The sequence below is a fragment of the Lissotriton vulgaris genome, chromosome 2_2 (assembly GCF_964263255.1).
Source record: "Lissotriton vulgaris chromosome 2_2, aLisVul1.2, whole genome shotgun sequence".
Taxonomy (NCBI): domain Eukaryota; kingdom Metazoa; phylum Chordata; class Amphibia; order Caudata; family Salamandridae; genus Lissotriton; species Lissotriton vulgaris.
Window position 1 is genome coordinate 334,527,882 of NC_141688.1, and position 24,169 is coordinate 334,552,050.

Genomic DNA, 24,169 nt, shown 5'->3' on the forward strand with positions numbered 1-24,169 from the left:
AGATCCGGACAGCAAGGTAGCCTCCTGCGTGGTACTTTGGACAGATACAGGAGATCCGGGTACCTCCATTGGCGTGGCCAATCCGGAGCCACCAGGATCATGTCTGTCTTGGACGTGTACAGTTTCTTGATCACCAAGAGAATGAGTGGAATCGGTGGAAAAGTGTAGAGTAATGTCTCTGACCAGTCCACCCATAGAACATTCCCCTTGGACCCTCGTTGTGGGAATCTGGACGCGAAGACGCTGCATTTTGCGTTTTCGGCGTCTGCAAAGAAATCGATTTCTGGTGTCCCCCAGGCCTGGAAGACATCTTTTATTAGTTCTTCTTTTAAGACCCAGTCGTGTGCTTCTGCGAAGTGTCTGCTTAGGTCGTCCGCTTGGATGTTGAGGACACTTGGCAGATGGACCGCCGATATGCTCATAGCCCGAGCCAGAAGCCACTTCCAGATTGCTTGCGCTTCGAGCGACAGAGGTCTGGATCTCGTTTCGCCCTGCTTGTTCAGATAGTACATCGTTGCTGTATTGTCCGTTTGAACAAGCAGGGAGGATGTCTTGATTGCTGGAAAGAAAGCCTTGAGAGCTAGGTGGACAGCTCTGAGTTCCAACATGTTTATGTGATACAGACTTTCTTTCTCCGACCAAACTCCTTGAATTTGAAGCGATCCCAGATGAGCGCCCCATCCCTGAAGGGACGCATCCGTCACCAGTGATTGTCTGGGCATGTCCTCCTGAAAAGGGACTCCCATGACCAGAGGACTTCGCTGCATCCACCATCGTATGGAGATCTGTACTGACCTGGGTAGTGTCCTCCCAACGATTTGAAAACTGGGACCACTGGTCCTCCAGAGACTGCTGCAGAGGTCTGATGTGCAGCCTGGCGTTTGGAACAAGGAAAATGCATGAAGCCATGTGTGAGAAGTTGGCCTGATATATGATGCTCACTAATTCTAGTGATCACCTTGTACCAGTCCAAACAACCCTTATGGTGATTGGTTGTAAGTCAACCTTATAGATCAGCTATCCTAATGGTAGCATGGACAAAGCAGTCTTAGGCTAAACTCTTTTGGCATGTGAAGCCAGCTGTTTTACCACATATAACCCCTTGAATACCAAATGAAAGGACACCACACAGGTAGTTATGAAAATAAACAAGATGTTTATTAACTAACAAACACCTCTGAACTCTTTATGAGATCAGAGGTCTAAACACATGACAAGACTCTTAAGAAAAATACGTTAAGTTGCACAAGTAGCAATGTTGCCCTAGGGGTGCAACAAACCATATACTAAACAAGTGGTATAATGAAGTCAATAGAAGGAATGGAGCTGTCCAGAGGCTGTAGGATCGCTGGGACTACACTACCCTAACCTTAGGTAAGTGGCGGGAGGCCCACGGGACGCGTGCGCAGAGTGTGAACTCACACGCGAGATGCGTAACAACGTCTATGGACAGTACAGTTCAAGAAAAAGGTGAGTACGGACAATCCTGACTAGTTAGGACTAAAACGACTGTGGAACTGGACACTAGGAGAGTCAATCTACCCTTGAGCACCGAAATGCTCTCTTTACCTCACCCACAGGCTGTGGGTGCATAGGTGCGAAGTTGTGTCGGGTTTCTGCGTTGAAGTCTATGGAGCCTGAAAGAAAAGATGCTGCAGGCAACCAGGAGGAAGATGCCCGGTGTGATCTCAGAGATGCTGAAGACCTGAAAGCAGAGGGGACAATGTTCAAAGTCACTAGCCAGTGACTGGAGTTGAACCAGGAGTGGAACCAGATGCTGTCGTCGCGATCAGGTGAAGAGTGGACGCTTGACTCTGCAGCCACGTGGACCAGGAGGTGTCTTCGACGACCAGGATGGAGGCACGAGCTGTCCCACACAGGCTCTCGCTGTCGGCGGTGTTGGTTCCAGATTCGGCGTCAACAGGCCTTGGCAAAGGCAACCCACGCGGTGAGTGGAAAAGACGTCTGGTGCGGACCAGGAGGGTCTGGGGTGCTTCTTCTTTGCAGGGAAGCAAGGGCCAGTCTGGAGCAACCAGACCAACGGTGTTGATGTTGTGGATCGTCGTCTAGGAGGCCACTAGCCAGCCGGCAAGTGACCAGACAACGCACCGAGCAGCAAGCAGGCAGAAGGGCCCCACGCAGATCTCGTGGATGCTGGAGGGCTGGTCTTCGGTGCAGGAGCTGCTCGGGGCTGGGGCTTCTCAATCCCCAAAGCACTTCGTCGAGGTTACCTCAGAAGTCGTGCTGGAAGCGAAGTGCAGTTGCTCCAAGATGGCCGGTCCTACGTGTCACGTCGCACCCACGGATCTCAGCTGTGCTGCAGATGTGAGTTGAGGTCGGAGAGGTCTGGGAATCCGGGTCTCGTCGGGCTCTGAAGTTTGGATCCTCGAGGGAAGACGACAAAGTGAAGCTGCTGGACGCTTGATGGTGCCTGCTTGTGCAGGGTGGACACTCCTTGCCCACAAGGGAGATTTCTTCAGTCTTTTGTGTAGAAAGTCGAAGTCCAGAGTTTCTTCTTGTAGAATTTCAGTTCAGGATTAATCTGATTTGGAATGGGACCAGCTCCTACATTTATCCTGCTAAAGGGGGCTGTACTATCACTAGGTCCCTCCTATGGGTGGGACCAGGAAGGGGGGTGGTTACACCCCCTATCCTTTGTCCGGTGTGACGCCAGAGCTGGGGCTGGAGTGCCCCAGCAACTGGTTTGAACCGGTGTATGCACAGGGCACCTTGTGTGCTCCAGGCATGTCTCATTCCTTTCAGCCCGGTCCTACCTAATACACAAAATCCTGTCTGGGGTGGTGCTAGCACCTCCCAAGGCAGGACACCTTTTGTCCAAGCCTCCCTCGCTGGAAGGACTCCTAGCAGCAGGAGGTCAGACTTGTGTCTGCGGTGGCAGCATCCATTTTGTGAATTACCATTAACCGGGGTTCACAGTTACATACATGTCGTGTCCCTCTAGAAGGGTGGAATGCTACCCCCGTCGCCAAAATTGGCGAGGGGGTAGTATTCCAATTCGTATGACACCTTACTCAACATGTTTTGATAATGCTATGCCAAAGTTAGCAATAACCGCAAGGATTATAATGCACTTAAGAGTATATGGTATAGCGTTATCATGGAAACAGCTAAAGGACTTGGTTCCGAAAGCTGCAGACAGGCTCAGCTCATGCTAGAGCTCTATCTCACATAATTCCAAGCACTCTGCCTCCAGGATTGTTAAGGCCTGCCATAGGAGTGACTTATAGGAGGATATGTGTCCATCTTAGGTTTAGATATAGGTATACTATATCTAAAGCAAATGGTGATTACACCACCTTGCCCCAGCTGATTGATCAGCCAGTTGTGTCAGATTTGGATGGCCAGCCAGGGGTGGCATAATGCATTCTGCAGCCCCTGGTAGGCCTTGGGTTCACTTATGCCCTGGGTACCTATGGTACACTGTACAAGGACCTACTAGAGTGACCCAATACCAATTGGTAAATGCACCTAAAGTACATGGATGTCAATTTAGAGAGAGAACAGCTAGGCTGTGGGTCTGATTAGCAGGCCCACAGCCAGGGAAAGTCGTAAACCAGTGAAGCAAAAAGCAAAAATCTGGGGTGACCATAGGATTGCAGACCCTACTCTCCTACACCATGGACCCTAGAAGAGACGAGATCTGCCTGGCCGTGGGACGAGGAGTCTTCAGTAGCGTTTGACACTTGAGGAGAATAGAGGATAGTCTCTCCTCCGAAGGATACGCTTTTGCGTCCTTTGAATCCAGAAGTGTGCCCAGATAGTGTATCCTCTGTGTTGGATTGAGGATAGACTTCTTGAAGTTTACGTGCAGGCCCAGACTCCGCAGCTGAAGTATGCAGAACGTGAGATGTTGTTGAATCAGAACCGGAGACGCACTCTTTAGCAGCCAATCATCTAGGTAGGGATAGACAAAAATGTGCTTCTTCCTCAGAAAAGCCGCTACGACTGCCATGCACTTTGAAAACGTGCGAGGAGCTGACTTTAGCCCGAAGGGCAGGACTGTGAACTGGAAGTGGCTTGTTTGGATGCAAAACCTTAGAAACCTCAGATGCTTTGGGGCGATGGGGATGTGAAAATAAGCATCTTGAAGATCTATGGAGCACATTCAGTCCCCTTGATGCAGAAGTGGAATTATTTGATGTAACGCCAACATTCTGAACTTTTCTCGCCGAATGAACTGGTTGAGGCGCCTGAGATCTAGTATGGGCCTGAACTCCTTGTTTGGACCTTTCTTTGGAACTAGAAAATATCGGGAGTAAATGCCTTGCCGACGCTGTGTCTTTGGGACCTGCTCGATGGCATTCTTTAAGATCAAGGCAGACACTTCTTGTCTCAAAAGATGAATACGATGGGTCACAGACTTTTGAGGAGGAATGGAAGGCGGGGGGGGGACTTGAATCTGATGGCATATCCATCCTTACAATATTCAGAACCCATTTGTCTATTGTGATGTTTGTCCACTCTTCCAGGCAAAAACGAACACTTCCCCCCACCGGAGTGGGTAACGGGGTCAGGGGAAGCAAAAGCTCACTGTTTTTGTTGCTGCTGCTTGTTTCCAGATGCAGACTGCCTGGAAATGCCACCTCTTCCTCAACCAGGACGACGCTGGGAGAACTGAAATCTTCCCTGATTCTGCTGAGACTACCATTGAGGGGTTTGAACCCTCTGCAGGTTCTGTCTCCTGTCGTACGGACGGTATTTTTTCTTAAAATCCTTCCATTTCTCAAGACCAACAGCTCTCACTGTATCAAGTTCTGTTTTCATACGTGACATCTCATCATCAGCATGAGATCCAAAGAGTGATTTTCCGTTAAAAGGCAGGTTAAGAATTCGGTGTTGTGCCTCAGGCTTAAGACCCGTGAGCCTCAACCAAGTGGAGCGCCTGGCGCAGAGTCCATGCGCGTAACCATGCGTAGACAAGTCAGAAGCATCAGCGGCTGCACTAATCACCTGGTTAGCTACTAGTCCACCTTCATGTAAGATCTCCAGAAAATCGTGTTCGTCTTCTTTTGGAAGCTTCTCTGCGAAATGAGACATGGAGTCCCATAGGGCATGTCATAGCGACCCAGCAAAGCTGAAGCGCTGGCGACTTTCATGTAGGAAGCAGAGGTGGCACACATTCTCTTTTCTACTGAGTCCATAGTCTTACTGTCTTTATCCGGCGGCACAGAAGATGACGCCGCTCCCGTTTGATTCTTACATGCTACTGAGACAATTACAGAATCCAGTTTTGGCTCAGCCCTCAGAAAGAACGGATCATTGTTCGGTGCTTTATATTTCTTAGCGATCCGAGAAGGAACCGCTTCCAATGCTGCTGGAGTTAAGAACTTGTGTTCCGCTGGCTCCAACAGACCTGGCACCAGAGGAAGTAAGGGCCTTGACGTTAGCTTTTGGTGCAAAGTCTCGAAAATGACCGTTGTCTTGGTGGTAGAGACCGGCATTTCGATATTAAGTTTAGCTGCTCCACGACAGAGAACCTCATTAAATGTAATCACGCCATCAATCGGTGAAATCCTACTTGGAGGAGTTGATGACAGTGTCGGCGAATAGCCCCTTTTCGAATTTGTAGACCTTGTAGAGGATTTAGTATCGTGCCTTTTCGAAGAATGGCGACGTGATGATCTAGGCGAAGGTGAAGACCTCCTCCTCCCTGATGGAGACTTTCTCGGAGGAGTATGCTCACGTCTTCTCGGAGAGTGCACCGACTGTCTTTGAGGAGATCTAGATCTTGAAGCAGGTCTTGCAGACACAGGAGATCTGGAATTAGATCTGTCCCTCGACGCAGTAGGGGACCAATGTTTTCTCTTCTTCCCTTTGTCTTTGCGCTCTTTGTGCGAAGAAGGCCTCTTGGAATGAACATCTTCTCTTCCACTCACAGTTTCTCCTCTGTCATACATGGACTGAAGCCTGCTCTTTTTCCTCTCCTTGAGAGTTCGGTTAGACAACTTACTGCAGTGGTAGCAGAGTTCTGGCTTGTGAGAAGATGGTAAACAAGCTACACAAACCGAATGAGGGTCTGACTTGGCCATTTTTTTACCACAGGCCGGACACTTAACAAATAAGGCCGGCATTATGACTGGAAAAATAGTCAAAAACCAGGAAAAGATTGTTGAATTAGTCAAAACAATGACTAAAGACGTCGAGTAAAGACGAAAAAATTTGAGAAATACCAGAATAAAGTGATAAAATATCACAAACTGGCGAGCTCAATGCTCCAGGATCCTCACAGAAGGAGCCGGAAAAAAGAACTGACCTAACTGTCACCTGTGGTGCATGATGGGAGCCTCGAGGCTCATGGAGGTCTTAAAGGCACGGCGCCAAGTTTTTCAGTTGTTACTATGCAGCCTATCTAGGCTAAAGCTGCCTCTGTGATCCTGCCTGTTTTTACCTTTGAAAATAAAGGTTGTGTGCTTCAAAGAAACCCAAGGCAGTGTTTCTTCTTTACATTATCATATAATGCATTATATATGTCTTTATTTAGCAAATGTAAAAGTGTTGCATGCAATAATGGCAGTTTTTTTAGCCTAGTATGGTGTATTTCAGGCTGCATATTTATGTGTATATGCATTATCTATATCTATATCTATACACATATATATCTATACACATATATATCTATCTATATATCTATATATCTATATATCTATATATCTATATCCTTGTTATCGCCTCCAGCACACAGGAATCGTTTCTCCCAAGAGACGAAGCGTACCCAAGGTCGTGCTAAATATTTTTATTTGTATTTTCCGCCCAACACCACCGCTATATATATATATATATATATATATATATATATATATATATATGTAGATATATGCATATTATTGGCTATTGCTCCGGGGTCCCGCACGTGGGCGGGACTATTCAGTGCTTATGACTTTGATGAGTATATCTTGGAAGAGAACAAGAAGTAGCACACATCTGCAGCTAAGTGGTTCCTGTACTTCAGGGACCTCAGCACGCACAAGCGTCTGGTTGGTGGTGAGCAGATTCACCGGTTGCACGAGCCAAAGAGGCCCGGTTCGTTGACTGGGCCGCATTTCTTTTGTGCGCCACGTCAACTGCATGCTCATTGCATGCGGTGTCCAATTCACAGGTTGTAACCACCGGAGGTGGGGGATGCATCCATTGCAATCTCATTCTATCGCATGAGGCTTTGCAGAACTTGCGCCTGTATATGTGACCGGAATAGTTTGGTGCAACCAACATCAAGGTCTGCCGGACATAGTGCTGCATTTCCAGGGAGGTACGAAATTGCACCTCTACTTCGTGTAATCTGAAGTGTCTGGTGTGACTCATTCCGTTGAGTAGCAGACCCTGTGCCCAGATTGCTGGGGCACAACCTGAGCCAACGTGTAACCGTTTTGGTGGCTCCTCAAGCCGAAAGGGTCCACTGAGTGTTGTTACCCATTCCCTGTTTGCTCTCTCAATGGCCCCATCACAGTGGGCCAACTGTCCTCTTCCCATCTGGCACTTCTGAAGGCTTTGTGACGCCAGGTAGGAGTGACAGGAACTGACAAGGCCGGAGGCACGCTTCCGAGAAGGCTGGGGAGCAAGTCAACAGACTGCATGACGCCACCCTGTGTTTCGCAGACCTAGGCTAGAACCAAAAGACCCTGGTGGACCCCTGGTTGTACCGAACTGTTGCTCTCAGCCCATTTCTGCTTCGAAACTTGATAGTGAACTTCCTGAGTGACGCCAAGTTCCCCTTTGTTTACGTCTACCTCTTGTTTATGCTTATTGTCTATCCTAACCTGCTTTACGGGGACCCACACAAAGTGTGACCTCAGCCATGCATGGCCTAGTGTCCGCAGGGAGGGACTGGTGAACTTCCATCCAGGGTGTCTGTGAGAGTGGGGGTGAACTGGATGGCGGCACGAGGCTTGAAGCCACTTGGTTGACGGAGTGTTATCTATTGACCTGTTTGGTATCAGTGGCACCGCATTAGGGTGTCGGGTGTGTGAGAAAGTGCCCATACAGACCAGGCTGGTATCTGTAGCACTGCGTAGCGGTGCAAATTGAGAGTGAGTGACCGTCTGTTGACCGCCAGTGCTGCACGAAACTGATTTGCGGTGTTGGTTTATACATTGTTCTCGAGCCAAAAGTACTTAACCTCTCAACAATGGGGTTACATACATGGCCTCCTACTGTGGTGCAGCTAAAAGTGTTATAACTCAGTGTATGTACATATTACTCATATCGTTGTATGCCAGGGTGCACTCTATAGCTGTGTGAAATTGCATTATTAGGATCGTGAGGGTGGGCCAACTGGGTTGGCAACGTGTCGCACCGCATAAGGGTGCTTTGTGGGGATTAAATTGGGACTTGTCCCCATGTCTGCATATTATCGAGATCTGATCAACACCAACTGGGCCTAGTACTGCTAGTAACATTGCCAAGTGGGATTTATGCTCCAGATTCCATGATATTCATGTTGCATTGTTTAATGTGTGTGTTGAATATAAACAGCATTTCTCAACGTCGTGTGAAGTTTCTCTTTTGTGTCATGCAGCACTTTGTTGCTTTACACATTGCTTCTGAGGGACGCCTGGCTGGTCAGTGCCAAGCTACTCAAGGGTGAGCACGGGTTGTGCAGTGTGTGTTATCGCCTGCTCTTGACAGCAGCAGTGCCTTCTTCCTGGCTGGGGCATCCCTTCGGCCATTCAGACAGTGCCGGTTCCAACCGATGGCCCCACTATCAGCTCGATCATCCAGGTTTCTGCCCACAGGACCTGTTAGAGGGCTGACTCGAAGCCTACGGGCGCCTCACAGGAGGCTCCAGTGCTAGGGGAGGGATTACTTCTTGGGATGGTTCTGCTGTCACCTGGACCATCCATGCTTTTGCCCACAGGATCTGTCTCTTATGAACAGGAGACAAGTCCGGGAACAACAAGTGTTTTGGTTGTGGGGCTTGTGAAAATAAAGGCCCATCATGCAAGACCACGGGGCTTGTATCTAGCTACTAACGTCTGCAGATGTCTACAACACAAAGCAATGTTTGCAAGACAGGCCGAGACAATTTAAGTAAGTACCTAATAAGGATTCTTGTCTAAAGAAGAGATCAGGCAAAGACCAAATCCATTGCGATACTCACAATACCATAGATTCTCAGAGCTCAGCAGAGATCTCAGGGAGACAATAAAAAAATATGAAATAAATATCAATCAATCAGTCAGGGATTTGTAAAGCGGACTACTCACCCGTGAGGGTCTCAAGGCGCTGGGGGTGGGCAGCTCTGTTAGGGTCATTCGAAGAGCCGGGTCTTGAGGTGATCCCTGAATTGGTGCAGTGTCGGGCTCCGTCAGAGGTGAAGGGGGAGTTTGTTCGCGGTCTTGGCTGCGAGGTAGGAGGAGGATCTTCCAACTGCTCTGGTCCTGTAGATGCAAGGGATGGTGGCTACAGAGGTCGACTGAGCGGAGTTTTCTCTTGGGGGCACAGAAGGAGATTCTGTTGTTGAGGTATTGGTGTATGGTGTTGTGGAGGGCCTTGTAGGCGTGAGTGAGCACCTTGAAGGTTCGACTAGGAGCCAGTGGACGTCTTGGAGGTGTTGGGTCATGTGGTTGTGCCATGGGATATCTAGGATTAGACCGGCTGTGGCATTCTGGACGGTCTGGAGTTTGCAGATGAGTTTTTTGTTGGTTCCGGCGAAGATGGCATTGCCATAGTCTAGTCTGCTGGTGATGAGTGCGAGAATGACGGGGGGATCCTCTTGAACCTCCGGTGTAGTATGTGGAGTGTGTTGAAGCATGCGGAGGAGACGGCGTTGATTTGGCGATTCATGGTGAGTGAGGAGTCCAATATGACGCTGAGGTTGCGTGCCTAGTCCGTTTGGGTGGGTGGGTTTCCAAAGGTGGGGGGCCACCTGGTGTCGTCCCATGCAGGGGGGGGGTGGATAGGGGAGAAGAAGATGAGTAGTAGTAAATTAATTTTTATTGAAAAACTGGACTCTAATATAGAAGGCCACTAGTGAAGCTGATTTCATGAAAGAGCTTCAGGAGAGGGTTTCAGGCTTGGAGCAACGAGAGAAGCAGCAGAAAACCAGGAATCTGCACCATGGGGGCGAGGAAAAAAATAGCAGAAATCCTCAAGCAAGAAGAAAAGGATTTAGACACTAGACCAAAACAACATGTAACAGACGCTGGACCAAAAAAATATGCAACTGAACAGAACACGTGGTGTGTGCACCTGATCCAGAAGATGCAGTTTGTGTGCTGCTAACTGTCCTTGTCCCAAAACTTATGAATTGAGCCATGTAATGAGTCTGGAGACGAGGAGGCACCTCATCGCTATCCCAGGGGAGTGAACGACCTAGTGGTGACCATGAAAAAACTAAGATAATGTTTTGGGGAAAGGTCCACTGTTTCGCTGTGATTTAGGATCCAAACGGGTCAACGGGGCTGCACAAGCATCCATACTTTACTGGTCAAGAATGGGGCACTTTCTCACCTGAAGGACTGGTTAAGTTCACTGGCTAAGAATGGGGCACTTTCTCACCCGAAGGACTGGTTAAATTCACTGGTTAAGAACGGGGCACTTTCTCACCCGAAGGACTGGTTAAATTCACTGGTTAAGAACGGGGCACTTTCTCACCCGAAGGACTGGTTAAATTCACTGGTTAAGAATGGGGCACTTCCAGGGTACGAAGCAGGGCTGCCCGTTCACCCTGCTTCTACTAGCGCCATGAGACCTTGCGGGTGAGATAGGGAAGGCCGAGACACGAGGACAATTTACTATACGCGGGATATAGTCCAGGAATGCCACGTCTAAAAATATAAAATATATCCCCAGCTCGTTGGCTGCGGAGAGTGCTTCATATATTTTATATTTTTAGAGTGCATTCTGGATATCGGATGTAAATTGATACTTGTATAGCGCACTACTCACCCGCAAGGGTCTCATGGCGCTTGTACGAATACCGCTGTGGAACCCATCCTGGCTTTCCCTGCGAGGCGTCCACTCCTGGGCACCCCCAAGGTGGAGGCCAGGCATCCTTAGCGTTGTGGGGGCCGTTGTGGAGATTAAGCAAGCTATTGCCCAGAGTTGCAGAGTGGGACTCCATGATTGGAATAGGCACCGAGGTGAGAATTATCAGGTTCGTGGAATTTTGAGCCCAAGACCCGCCGAGGCGGGGAATTGAACCCTGGTCCCGGGCCAGACCTCTGCATCAGGGTCTGCCGCTCTAACCATTTAGCCACACACAAATTGGTCCAAATCCCAGATGTACACACTGTGGGGCGAGCCCCCAACTGACCCTAGGGATACGAGATACCCGTGGCCACTCAGGGCTTCCGATATTTGGGTGTGTTCGTGACCTCAGACACTAATCTCTTTTTTGAGCGGAATCTACTGGAGCCCCTCCAACGTTTTAAATCGAATGCCAGCCATTGGCAGACGCTCCCTCTTACCCTTTTGGGACGGGCATCCCTGTTTAAGATGCTTGCGCTCCTGGGTTTCCTCCAGAATGCTTCATACCCAATCCCAGAATCATACTTTGCCCAAATCGACAGTGTTGGTGCGGGGTTTGCTCTGGGAGCACCGTCCACCTTGGATCGCCATAACCAAACTCACCGTGGGATGGTATGACGGGGGGATAGGATTGCCTGATCTATGACTTTACTATCAGTCATCCCAACTGACAGCAAATAATAATTGGGTTTTCGCCCCTCACGACGATCCAGGCTTCTGCACCGACCACTGGCTCATGGGTAGAGGGGGATATAACAGGGTGTTGTATACCAGCCCCGTAGGCTCCACTTGACAGGCCCCACGGCTCGTACTGTTGAAATATGACACAGAATTACGAGGAGACTGGGGTGGCACAATCGCTTGACGAAGGCAACCCCGTTATGGGAACCAGAAATCCTGGGTAGACTCAGTTGCTGCCCTGGATTTGATTAGTGGGGCATTATTGGGATCTCTCCAATGGAAGACATATGGGTGAAGGGGAAACTGGCCACATTCTCTGACCTCCAGACTAAACACCTCGAGCCCTCGGAGACGTTTAGATATCTTCAAATCCGACAAGCTGTCTCTGCGGCCTTACCAAGGGGAATCCCTCTCCCGGACTCTTCTCCTCTCGAAGATCGGTTATTATTGGATCCCATGGAACGTAAGGCTATCTCCCTAACATATCAAAAAGTGGGAAACAATCGCACGGATCCCATGCATAAAGTACGCACAAAATGGGAATATGACTTGGGGGACATAAATGACGAACAATGGAGGGACACGCTCGCCTCTCCTCTAGAGGTGGCAATCCCAATGCGTCTTTGCCTCGTACAGCTTAAAATACTACATTGTGCATATTTTGATGCTCAATTACTGTTCCGCCTGAAGAGGCGACCAGATCCGCTCTGTCTTCGTCACTACAACCAAGTTGATACTTTCCTACATAAACTTTGGGAATGTCCACTCGCACAAAATTATTGGGAAAGGGTGACACTCCAACTAGCCAGGACGTGTGATAAGCCCCTGCACCCCTCTCCTAAACTCTGCCTCCTCAACATATGGGACAAGACTGACCTCTCACAGATGGAACAAGATTGGGCCGCAATGGGATGGACGATTGCTAAGCGTAATATTGCACAGAAATGGGGGCAGGACACTAGCACGCTAGTGTCAGACTGGGCTAAAGACATGGACGGGCCATAATAGCTGAAAAACGTTTTTCTAAGGACAGGGATGCCCCGGGAAATGGGATCGTAAATGGGGGAAATGGAACAAATACCGAGGGAAAATCTGTATCTCCCCAACAGTGGAAATGCGACGAGAGAGGCAAGGTTTATTGGTCTGCCATATTAATGACACTGTACCCCTCCCACCAGCATGGACCACACAGACCACTACGTGACCCCAACAATGGTATGGAGGAATGGTTCCTGTTCCAACATGTGCACTGAGTATACTGGGGGACCCCCGGAAGTAGCGAATGTATGTCATATTCTGTACTCTGTATGTATTAGATGATGCCAATGTCTTGCTCTCTACTGTGGACATGTCAACACGACAATATGTTATTTGCACCAATGCTTTTTCTTCTCAATAAAAACTGTTTTAAAAAAAAAGGGGGCACTTTCTCACCCGAAGGACTGGTTAAGTTCACTGGTTAAGAATGGGGCACTTTCTCACCTGAAGGACTGGTTAAGTTCACTGGTTAAGAATGGGGCACTTTCTCACCCGAAGGACTGGTTAAGTTCACTAGTTAAGAATGGGGCACTTTCTCAACTGAAGGACTGGTTAAGTTCACTGGTTAAGAATGGGGCACTTTCTCAACTGAAGGACTGGTTAAGTTCACTGGTTAAGAATGGGGCACTTTCTCAACTGAAAGACTGGTTAAGTTCACTGGTTAGAATGGGGCACTTTCTCACCTGAAGGACTGGTTAAGTTCACTGGTTAAGAATGGGGCACTTTCTCACCTGAAGGACTGGTTAAGTTCACTGGTTAAGAATGGGGCACTTTCTCACCTGAAGGATTTGTTAAGTTCACTGGTTGAGAATGGGGCACTTTCTCACCTGAAGGACTGGTTAAGTTCACTGGTTAAGAATGGGGCTCTTTCTCACCTGAAGGACTGGTTAAGTTCACTGGTTAAGAATGGGGCACTTTCTCACCTGAAGGACAGGTTAAGTTCACTGGTTAAGAATGGGGCACTTTCTCAACTGTAGGACTGGTTAAGTTCACTGGTTAAGAATGGGGCACGTTTTCACCTGAATGACTGGTTAAGTTCACTGGTTGAGAATGGGGCACTTTCTCACCTGAAGGACTGGTTAAGTTCACTGGTTAAGAATGGGGCACTTTCTCACCTGAAGGATTGGTTAAGTTCACTGGTTGAGAATGGGGCACTTTCTCACCTGAAGGATTGGTTAAGTTCACTGGTTGAGAATGGGGCACTTTCTCACCTGAAGGTCGGGTTAAGTTCACTGGTTAAGAATGGGGCACTGTCTCACCTGAAGGATTGGTTAAGTTCACTGGTTGAGAATGGGGCACTTTCTCACCTGAAGGATTGGTTAAGTTCACTGGTTGAGAATGGGGCACTTTCTCACCTGAAGGTCGGGTTCCGCTTTCTCTTCTCTGACAGTCTTGGAAATCAATTGGATACATTTCTCCATCTTCATTAATTCCAATGGATGTCACTGTTGTTGGAACTCCAGATCCTGTTATGAAAACACATTCCAAAGTATAAGAGTTTTTGGTTTTGTCAATAACTTTGCGCTGCTTGACGAATCTCCATGAAATCCTGTGCTGAAAGTTTCAGGGTGATAAGTCAAGTGGGGGCCAAGAAAAAAAAAAGAGGGAGGGTCTCAAAACGCATTTTACCCATGTTATGCCTGGGAATTTTTCATTTTTTGAACATGACTGTAGCCTGAACTGCAGAACGGAATTACACCAAATTTGGCGGAAAGCTAGATGTTGGTACAGAATGCGTGATTTTTGTAATTGGTGTAAATCGGTTCTGTATTTTCAGAGAAATTAAAGTTTTAAAAATATAGATATCTGGGGACGCGAGTCCTTGCAGAAGACTTGCAGATACTACTGAAATTTGATTGGTGGCTTTGGTACCAGAGGCCCTCCCATGTATAGGGACCTCGAGATGACCTTTGACTACCATTGTTTTCATTGATATTAGGTGTTTTCTTGAATGTACAACATCATGCTTCCTGCATGTGACTTTTTTGCTTGAACATTTCTTTTGTGTCTCCTTGTAGCTGCAGAGGGGGACAGTTTGCTTTTTACAGCCTTGCCAAGAACCGAAGGTGTGGGATGTGCATTTGAAAGCATGAGAGAGAGAAGGGTGGGAAATGTACTGCTCTGTCTCGGAAAGTAGTGTTATATGCAGTGGAGCTCAAATGTGCCTTCTGTTGTACATTGGGAAGTATTGTGAAGTTCTTACTATTGGCTTTGACATGCCCTCATGCCATCTTGAATTCTGACTCGGTCTAGCTTGAGCTTTGCGCACATAGGCAGGCCCCTAGATCACACAGATTGTATAGGCTATTCACATCCAAGGTTGATTACTGTACTTTTAGAGACTTTCATAAGCTTCACTAGGATAATGTGCGAGATGCGCACTTGGTACCTTTCAGAGCAGAGATTGCTGTTGCCAGAGAAATGTGTGGAATCTACAGCTCTGACTCAGTCAAAAGACAGTGGCCTGGCCAGCTTCTGTCATGACCCTGACACAGACCAGTATGGTCAGCGCAGTTTTCCTAATTGAAGACGGGGCGAGGTTTCTAGAAACGTCTCCTCAGGTTGAGTAAAAGGTATTTAGGCAGGAAATCCTGGTGCCCAGATGGGAGCTCGCTGTGGAGAAGACGTGTTGCCATAGGGGAACTTGTTTTAGGGTCCCAATCAAGGCTTCTGCCCGGCAGTCAAGGGCTTCTGCAGCCAAGTTTGCAAGAATGCAGAGAAAGAGCAATCGGTGATATATTACTTTTGGTTCTTAGCATTGTGATGTGTGAGTGTGTCTGTGTGCACATTCAAGTCTCCAGTGGTTATAATGAACAAGTTATGGATTCTTTACCTTAGATTTACCCCCAGGTGTCAGACTGGATCTGGAGATTTTTTCTTCAGCAGCACCCCTGCACGTCGGTAGGTAGCGCCGGTTGACTTCGTTTTTCTCGTTGGCGTCGTGATCATCGGAATGACGTTGTGTTATCTACTTAGACACCGCCCCTGTGCGCTGACGTCAGTTCTTTACACAATATTCCATAATAGAAGTGCAGAGCATTCACTACACGGACCACTAGTGCACAAAACTAGGGCCCGACAGGGACTCTAGAAGCCAGTTTGCAGAACGGGGAGAATAGGTGGGATGGTAAGGAATTCATAACTAATATATGTCTCTTACAGATATATTGTTACCGAAGGTAAGTAACTTGTTCATCTGAAAGAGACTATTAGTTAGAGATTCCTTTCCTTAGAATAGATACCCCAGCAATACCAACCCCTGAGGTGAGTCTGCAAACTAAGTTCACACCAGAAAGTCCTGGAGAACTGAACGACCAAAGAAGTCATCTCTCCGGACTTGGCTGTCCCGGCAGTAATGTTTAGTGAACGTGTGCAATGAAGCCCACGTGGCTGCCTGGCAGATGTCATGAAGTGGGACACCACGTCCCAAAGCAGTCGTGGTTGCCGTCGCCCTGGTGGAATGGGAATGCAACCCCACTGGAGGTTCCTTTTTCGCCAAGGAATAAAAAATGTTGAGGCAAAGAACGACCCATTAAGAGTGGGTTCGTTTCTGCACAGCCCGACCTTTCTTGGCGCCCACATAGCCAACAAAGAGCCAATCATCCACCTGGAATTGTGTGTGCGATCCAGATATAATGAAAGCGCACATTTTGGATCAAGACGGTGGAGCCTCTCCTCTTTAGAAGGATGCAGGGGTTGAAAGAAGGTGGGCAAAGTGATTGTCTGTCCTATGTGGAAAGAGGTAACCACTTTGGGAAGAAGTGAAGGTCTAGTCCATCACCACCCCCTTTTCCAAAATCGATTTTGTCCACACTATGTGTGGGAGGGTATACTCAGACGTGAGTCCCTTGCTCATTGCAACATAAGGACTCAAGCAAGCCGGGCCGACGACGGCTGAAATGACAGAAACCGGTCCCCGGAAGCTTGTTTCCTTCCCAGTGTAAGAATTGGCTTGGTAGTTTGGTTTGCCCTGTTCCCATCATGCACTGGGACAGGGACAGACTAATTTGCATGTAGCCAGGTTCTGAACTGGGATGGTGCAGTGAGCTAAATAACGGTGTTGGATCTAGCCCTGATCTCTTGACTGGGTGAGAGTATTCTGCTTAATTCAGAAACTCTGTCCATCACCACCCCCTTTTCCAAAATCTAGTGCGAAGGAGAACCTTGTCCGGATGAACCGCCAGGATAGGAGGTTTCGAAGAAAGAGCCTAAAGCTCACTCTCATTGCGAGCAGAGGTGATGGCAACCAAAAAGGCAGTTTTGAGGGTCAAAAGTCTGAAAGGCTTGAAAGGAGCGCACAAAAGGTAAGACAGAAAAAGGTTCAAGTCCCACTGGGCCATTACGAAAGGAATAGGAGGAAACAAGTGAGTAATGCCCTTAAGGAAGCGATTTACAATAGGGGACTTTAAAAGAGAAGGCTGATCAGGAAGGCGAAGAAAGGCCGAAATGGCCAAAAGATAGCTCTTCAGAGTGCCCAGAGTAGAGCCCTGCTGGGCCAAAGAAAGAATGAAGTGGAGAACCTCTGAAAGAGGGGCAGAAAGGGGATCCACAGTCTTTGCTGTACACCATGCCACAAATGTGTTCCATCTACAGGCATATACTGTTTTTGTGGAGGGACGCCTGGCTGGCAAGATAATGTAACAGACTTCGGGAGGCAAGTCGAAAGCTGTGAACTGTCGTCGCTCAATCTCCAAGCATGGAGGTGGAGGCTGGACAGGTTCAGGTGGAGGACTGTCCCCTGCTCCTGCGACAGAAGATCCTCCCGAAGGGGCAGTCTTATCGGAGGATCAATTATCGTGTTGCTTGGGATCGCAGACTCTTCGGGCCAAGCCCAAAGCCACAAGAATGACTTGGGCCCAGTCGCGCTTGATCTTCTTCAGCACTCTGGGTAGAAGTGGTATAGGCGGAAAGGAGTATAGAAGACCGCAACTCTACTTGCGATGAGAAATTCCAACATGCAGAACTGCTGACATTGTGCGTTTGCTTCGGCGGCGAATAGATCTAACCAAGGCACTACCCACTGCAGAAAGAGACCTTGCGCCACCTCTGAGTCAATAAGCTATTTGTGATCCATCATGCACTGGCACCTAAGTTCGTCCGCCCTGGTGTACAAGGAACCCACCAGGTGTTGAACCACCAGGGACACGCCATGATGTTTCAGTTACTTCCAGTGACGAAGTGTCTCCTGACATAGGGTCCACGACCCCACCCCGCCTTGCCTGTTGCAATACCACATGGCGGTGGTGTTGTCTGTGAACACCTGCCCTACTCTTCCTTTGAGAGAAGGAAGGAATTCCTTCAGTGCAAGACATATCGCCCGGAGCTCCAGAAGGTTGATGTGGAGCCCGGACTCTGCCGGAGACCAGAGGCCTCTGATCTCCGCCTCCCCCATGCGGCCTCCCCCGTCACCACTGTGAACCCTAGTTGGGGAAGGGAGAGGGATCTGCTGTTGACCCAATCTTGGTTCGTTAGCCACCACTGCAAATGGTGTGCAGAACCCTCTGTGATCTGGACGCAATCAGAAAGATTCCCCTGATGCAGCGCCCACTGGAACTTCAGGTCCCACTGCAGAGCCCGCATATGCCACCTGGCGTAGTCCACCAACAGGATGCAGGAGGCCATGAAGCTCAGCAGCCTCAGTCATTCTGATCGAAACTTGGGACAGAGACTGAAAGATGGGAATCATAGTCCGAATATCCCGGACTTACTGCTCGGGAGGATAGGCCCGAAACTGCGCTGTGTCCAGAACTGCCCCATGAAATGGAGCTTCTGAGAGGGAATCAGGTGTGACTTCAGCACGTTGATAGTGAACCCCAGCGAATGCAGGAGGTCCGCTGTAGTCTGGAGGCGGGACATGACAGCTTGGGGCGAACTCGCCTTCAACAGCCAGTCGTTGAAATAGGGGGAAGACTGGAACCCCTGATCTGCGCAGATAAGCTGCGACCACAGCCATCACTTTCGCGAACACCCGAAGGGCGCTAGTATGGCCAAAGGGCACGGTGAACTGAAAGTGCTAGTGGCCTAAAGTGAACCGTAGGTAACGACGGTGGGCAAGTAGGAGCGGGATGTGAAAATATGCGTCCTGCACGTCCAAACCTACCATCCAGTCTCCAGGGTCGAGGGCAGACAGGACCTGAGCCAATGTCAAAATTTTGAACTTCTTCTTCAATAGGAAGTGGTTGATGTCCCTGAGGTCCAAGATAGGACGCAGGCCTTTGTCATTCTTGACTACGAGAAAGTAGTGGGAATAATAACCACAACCTACGTCTGGCACAAGGACTCACTCGATGGCTCCCTTGGCCAAGAGAGCCGTAACTTTTGACGGAGAAGGGCCAAGTGATCCTCAGACATGCAATGGAAGGCAGGTGGCATGGAGGGAGGGGTAGTCTCGAAGTGGACGGAGTAGCCCCTTAAGACTATCTGCAAAACCCACCTGTCTGACGTGATGTTGAGCCAGTGGGGGAGGTGATGGAGAATCCTGCCACCCACTGGCAACTTTTGGCCCTGAAAAGTTGGACAAGGAGGCTGCTGCAGTGGGGGTTTTGGTGGACTGCCCAGCCCGCTGGCCCCCAGACCCACAATGCTGGGTCCCACGTCCCCGGCCCCGCAGAGGCTGGATAACTTGCGCAGGCCTGTGGCTCTGGGTGGTACATGGTGGGGCACCCCTTCCGTAGCCAGGAAAGGGGCGAAAGCCAGCCAGCACGCAACGAGAGGTGATAGCAAGGCCCAAGGATCTGGCAGTAGCCCTTAAAGCGCTGAAGCATGTTGTCCGCTTTGTCACCAAACAAGCGACAGCCTTCAAAGGGCACATCCAAAAGAGTTGATTAGACATCACCCGAAATGCAAGTGTACCTCAGCCAGGCGTAGCGTCTCTGGGATATCAGCATTGAAATCGTCCTGCCTAGTGAGTCGGCGGGTCCAGTCCACATCGTATGGATATATTTGCTGCATTTCTACCCTCAGCAACTGCATGGGAGAGCAAAGCTCGGGCCTCCTCTGGGGACTGTGGCAGCACCTGCACAACTATGTCCCACACAGTTTGGGAGTAATAGCCCAAGAGACATGCAGTGTTCACCGACTGCAGACCTAAGCTGACAGAAGAAAACATCTTCTTCCTAAAATGGTCAAGTTTCTTGGATTCCCTATCTGGGGGAGCAGTTGGGAATGTGCCCTTGAAAGTTGAGGCTTGGATCACCAAACTCTCGGGGTAGGGTGTTGGGAGAGGAAAATGGAGTCGCCCGGGGCCAGGCGGGGGCGTCGGGCAATCTTCCTATTCACAGGAGCCCCTGTGCTGGACTTGGACCAAGTGCCCAGTAGGATGTTCGCGAGGGCCTCATTGAACGGCAGCAGGGGCTATGAAAAGGCTGCTGCTGATTGAATCACCTCGGCCATGAGGTTAGTCCTGGCCGCCACTGTAGGAAGCTCAAGGTTTCAGGCCTTAGCCACCCTACGCAACACCACAGCATAGGAGACTCCCTCCTCCGTGGGCACAGGAGGGGGAGAAAGCATACCAAGGTCTGGAGAAGTGTCCAGACCACTGGCCTCACCCAACTCCTCTCTCCAGTCCGGTTCTTCCAACTGGTCTTCCAGAGGGTCCACAGACCCCTCGTAGTCCTCCTCACCTTCCTCTGGTAGCCACTCAGGGTGATAGGGAACACCAGTGGAGAACAGGAGTACAAAAGTAACGGTCTGCGCTGGTACCGACGTCGGCCAACGCCGGTTCGGCTCTGTGTCCATAACGAGGGGAAGGCCAGGGTCGACATCAGTTGGGGACACAATTTCGTTTCTCATTTTCAGCTGCATTCCGGGGCCATGTTATCGCCAGTGTACGCAACATCTGCCTGACATAGAGGCTCGCAATTCAAAATGGAAGGCTGCCACTTTGAAGGGAGGCTTTCAGAAAACTGCTGAAAGACACAAGGCCACAGGTTTCTTCCCATGGGAACTAGAATCTCAAAACCATGCTGGCGATAGAGAACAACAAGAGGTATGAAAGCGGGGTTGTGACAGAATTCTTACCTATGTTTTAGCCTGAAGGACACAGTTCACACTGAACTTCTGGCCTTAATCTCAAGCTTTACTGCTTCACTCAAGCTCTTCGGTTCGTCTTCCTAGGAATGTCACCAAGTATGGGACAACCGCACTAGAGGCAAGAACTACATTCATATATCTGATTGGGGCCTTCATTCACAAGCTGGAAGTTTTAAATAGCTGTCTGCAGTTGGGTAAGAAAACAAGTTACTTACCTGTAACTTTGGTTCTCCAGTATTGGTAACTTTCATAGATTCCCATAGCTTGTATCATTCCCCGTCGTCGGAGTGGGAGCCTCAGTAAATAAAAAATAATATAGCAGTAGGCACAAAAGAGAAAGAAAGGCCTAGTCCTCATCTCATTTTGTAGCATATCTACCTCTTTTTGCAAAAGAGACCAAAATCATGTAACAACCAAATCAGATTAGCCTCACCCCATAGAACCCTCCTGAGAGAGCCTCAGATTTTCATAGCCGTTGTGTAACAGTAACCAAATATGCTGAAGGCTGAGCTTTCCCAGGGGAGGAGGGTGGGCGCATGGGAATCTATGAAAGTTACCAATACTGGAGAACCAAAGTTACAGGTAAGTAACTTGTTTTCTTACTCCAGTATTGGAACTTTCATAGATTCCGATAGCTTGTATCAGAGTAGATAGCAGTTAGCAACAAAGCACATTTTATGAAATAAATATTGCAATAACTCTGTATCCATGTTTTCATAAAAAATAAACAGAAATTGAAACATTAGTCAGTAAATATTATCAGATACAAAATGTGCAATAACAGGAAGGAGGGATAGAAGGGAAAGCTCACCGCTTATTGTAAGAGGTTCCTCAGGACTGCCTGTCCCACTGCCGCCTCACTCCGTGTGAAGAGCCCAAGCAGAAGTGATTTGTGAAAGTATGGGCACTGCTCCATGTAGCTGCCCTACAAATGTCCTTGATAGGAACTCCAGCGAAAAGAGCAGCAGAAGATGAAACTGATCTTGTGAAGTGCGCCCGGACACGTCCTTCTAGCGGCTTACCAGTGGCTTGGTGACAGTAGTGAATCACGCTGGCAATTCCATGTGAAACCCCTTGCTTTGAAAGGGTAAATCCTTTTCGAGGTGCACTAAAAGCGACAAAGAGTTTGGAGGATTTCCCGAAACCCTTGGTGCGCTGAAGATAGAATTTCAAACATCTCTGGACATCCAAGGAGTGAAGAGACCTCTCCGCTGGAGTCATAGGCGGAGGAAATTTCAGAATGACCGACTCATTCAAATTAAAATCCGAAGGAACCTTTGGAATGAATTTCGGATTTGTTCTTAGAATCAGAGTGTCCTTTTCAAACTGTAAAGAGGGCTCCTTAATCCCGAGAGCTTGAAGTTCTTCAACTCTCCTGGCTGACGCTGAAGCGAGAAGGAGAGCCACTTTCCATGACAGAAACTTAAGATCTGCTCCATTAATAGGCTCAAACGGAGGTCTCATGAGTTGAGTAAGAACCAAATTGAGATTCCACATTGGAGGCGGAGGTCTAACTGGAGGGAAAACTCTAAAGAGTCCTTTTAGAAATTGCTTGACAATTCTTGCCGACCAGAGGGAAGGGCCAGAGGTTGTCCGTCTGACCCTAGATATAGCCACCGGGTGTACCTTGATAGAAGAATGGGCGAGACCCGACTTGGCCAGAGACAAGATGTAAGGCAAGATCTGATGAGGAGCAGACGAGGATGAATGTTTTCTCGGTGGCACCATGAACAGAAACGTTTCCATTTCGAATGATAGGTTTTATTCGTACTTGGTGAACGGGCCGGAGCTAAAACTTCTTTACATTCCTGAGGAATATCTAAATTCTCTAACTTTCGGTGCTCAGGAGCCACGCTGTCAACGGAAGTGAGCTCGGATCCGAATGTACCACTTGGCCCTGGGACATCGTCAATCGAGAAGGAATGGGCCGCAGGTGAATCGGCTGATCTTGGGAGAGTAGGAGAAGCTCAGTGAGCCAAAACTGGCGGGGCCACGCCAGTGCTATTCGAATCATTGTGCATGGTTCCATCTTGAGTTTCCTGAATACTCTTGGAATCAGGGGAATTGGAGGAAAGGCGTAAACAAATGCGCCTGACCAGGCCATCGAAAGAGCATTCCCCAGCGACCCTCAATGGTGTTCACTGCTTGCGTAAAAGCGGCATTTCTTGTTTTCTGGGGTGGCGAACAAGTCTATGGACGGAGTGCCCCAACGATTGAAAATTCTGTCGAGAGTGCCCTGGTCCAGTTCCCACTCATGACACACTGACTTCAGACGACTCAATGTATCTGCTGTTGTGTTGAGAGTACCCAGAAGATGTTCCGCCGAATCATTCATTCCCAAATCTCCTGGGCTTCCCTGGAAAGCAGTTGAGACCTCGTTCCACCTTGTTTGTTCACACAGTGCATGGTCGTCGTGTTGTCTGTACGGACCAGGATGGTGGAGTTCCGAATCCTCGGAAGGAAAGCCTGTAAAGCCAGATGAATCGCCTTGAGCTCCAGAAGACTGATGTGGAGAATGCGTTGCTCAGGTTTCCAGTGATCGCTTACTTGAAGGTCTTGCAAGACCGCCCCCAGCCTTTTAGAGAGGCGTCCGTGGTCAGTATCAAAGGAGCTGGAGCCACCGTGAAAGTGAGACCTTTCGAGATATTGTTTTTGATCATCCACCAGTTGACCGCTTTTCTCATAAGAGGAGTAACGATTACCTTGTCGTCGAACGAATCTTCCGCCTGGCGCCATTGCATGTACAGTTGTTCTTGTAATGGGTGCATACGAAGTCTGCAATGCGGAATCAAGGGAATGCAAGATGAAATTGATCCTAGGAGAGATTTGTATAGGCGGACAGAGAGACCGCCTTTTTTATAATTGACGGGTGGAAGAAATCAGCCTTTTCTGTCTTTCTTCTAATGGGAAAGCTTTGCAACAAGTTGTATCCAGAATGGCCCCCAGAAACTTTGCCGACCTGGAAGGAGGAAGAACTGACTTGTCTTTGTTGCGTTGAAGGTCCAGATGATTGAAAAGCTGAATGCAACTTTCAACTGCACTTATAGTTGCCTGAGAAGATAGAGCTTTTATCAACCAATCGTCTAGGTAGGGAAAAACCTGCAGTGACTGTTTTCTGAGAAACGCTGCTACTGGGGTCAATACCTTCATGAATATCCGCGGTGCGGATCTGAGTCCCAAAGGTAGGACCTTGAATTGAAAGTGAAATCGGGAGAGAACGGACAGATTTTCTGTAAGGCTCCTTAAAATCATAAAGAAAGTATTCCGATTGTACAGTTGGAATGGAAAGACCAAACCGTTTGGAAAGGGCTTATGGAAACCTCCGATGTCTTCTGGAAGAGAATCTATAGGATCCGGTGTTGGTGAAGCAGGATCCAGAATGACATTCGTCCCATTCCCTATCTGGATTCGGGACCTGTTCTACATTCTGATC

The 24,169-nt window shown here is 48.7% G+C and overlaps 1 protein-coding gene across 7 annotated transcripts in view; it reads right to left on the reverse strand.

The window, feature by feature from the left end:
• The window catches only part of LOC147729429 (zinc finger protein 212-like), a 152,094-nt gene that overhangs the window by 14,208 nt on the left and 113,717 nt on the right, over positions 1-24,169 (reverse strand). For 3 of the 7 annotated variants that reach the window (XM_086959761.1, XM_086959763.1, XM_086959759.1), the window contains one exon: positions 14,061-14,171. The exons of 1 other annotated variant lie outside the window; for it this stretch is intronic. In XM_086959761.1, coding sequence (XP_086815887.1) covers positions 14,061-14,171 — 111 coding nt within the window. Of the gene's footprint in view, positions 1-14,060; positions 14,175-24,169 lie in introns of all 7 variants that reach the window. 3 more of the 7 variants (XM_086959762.1, XM_086959760.1, XM_086959758.1) reach the window with 1 other exon arrangement.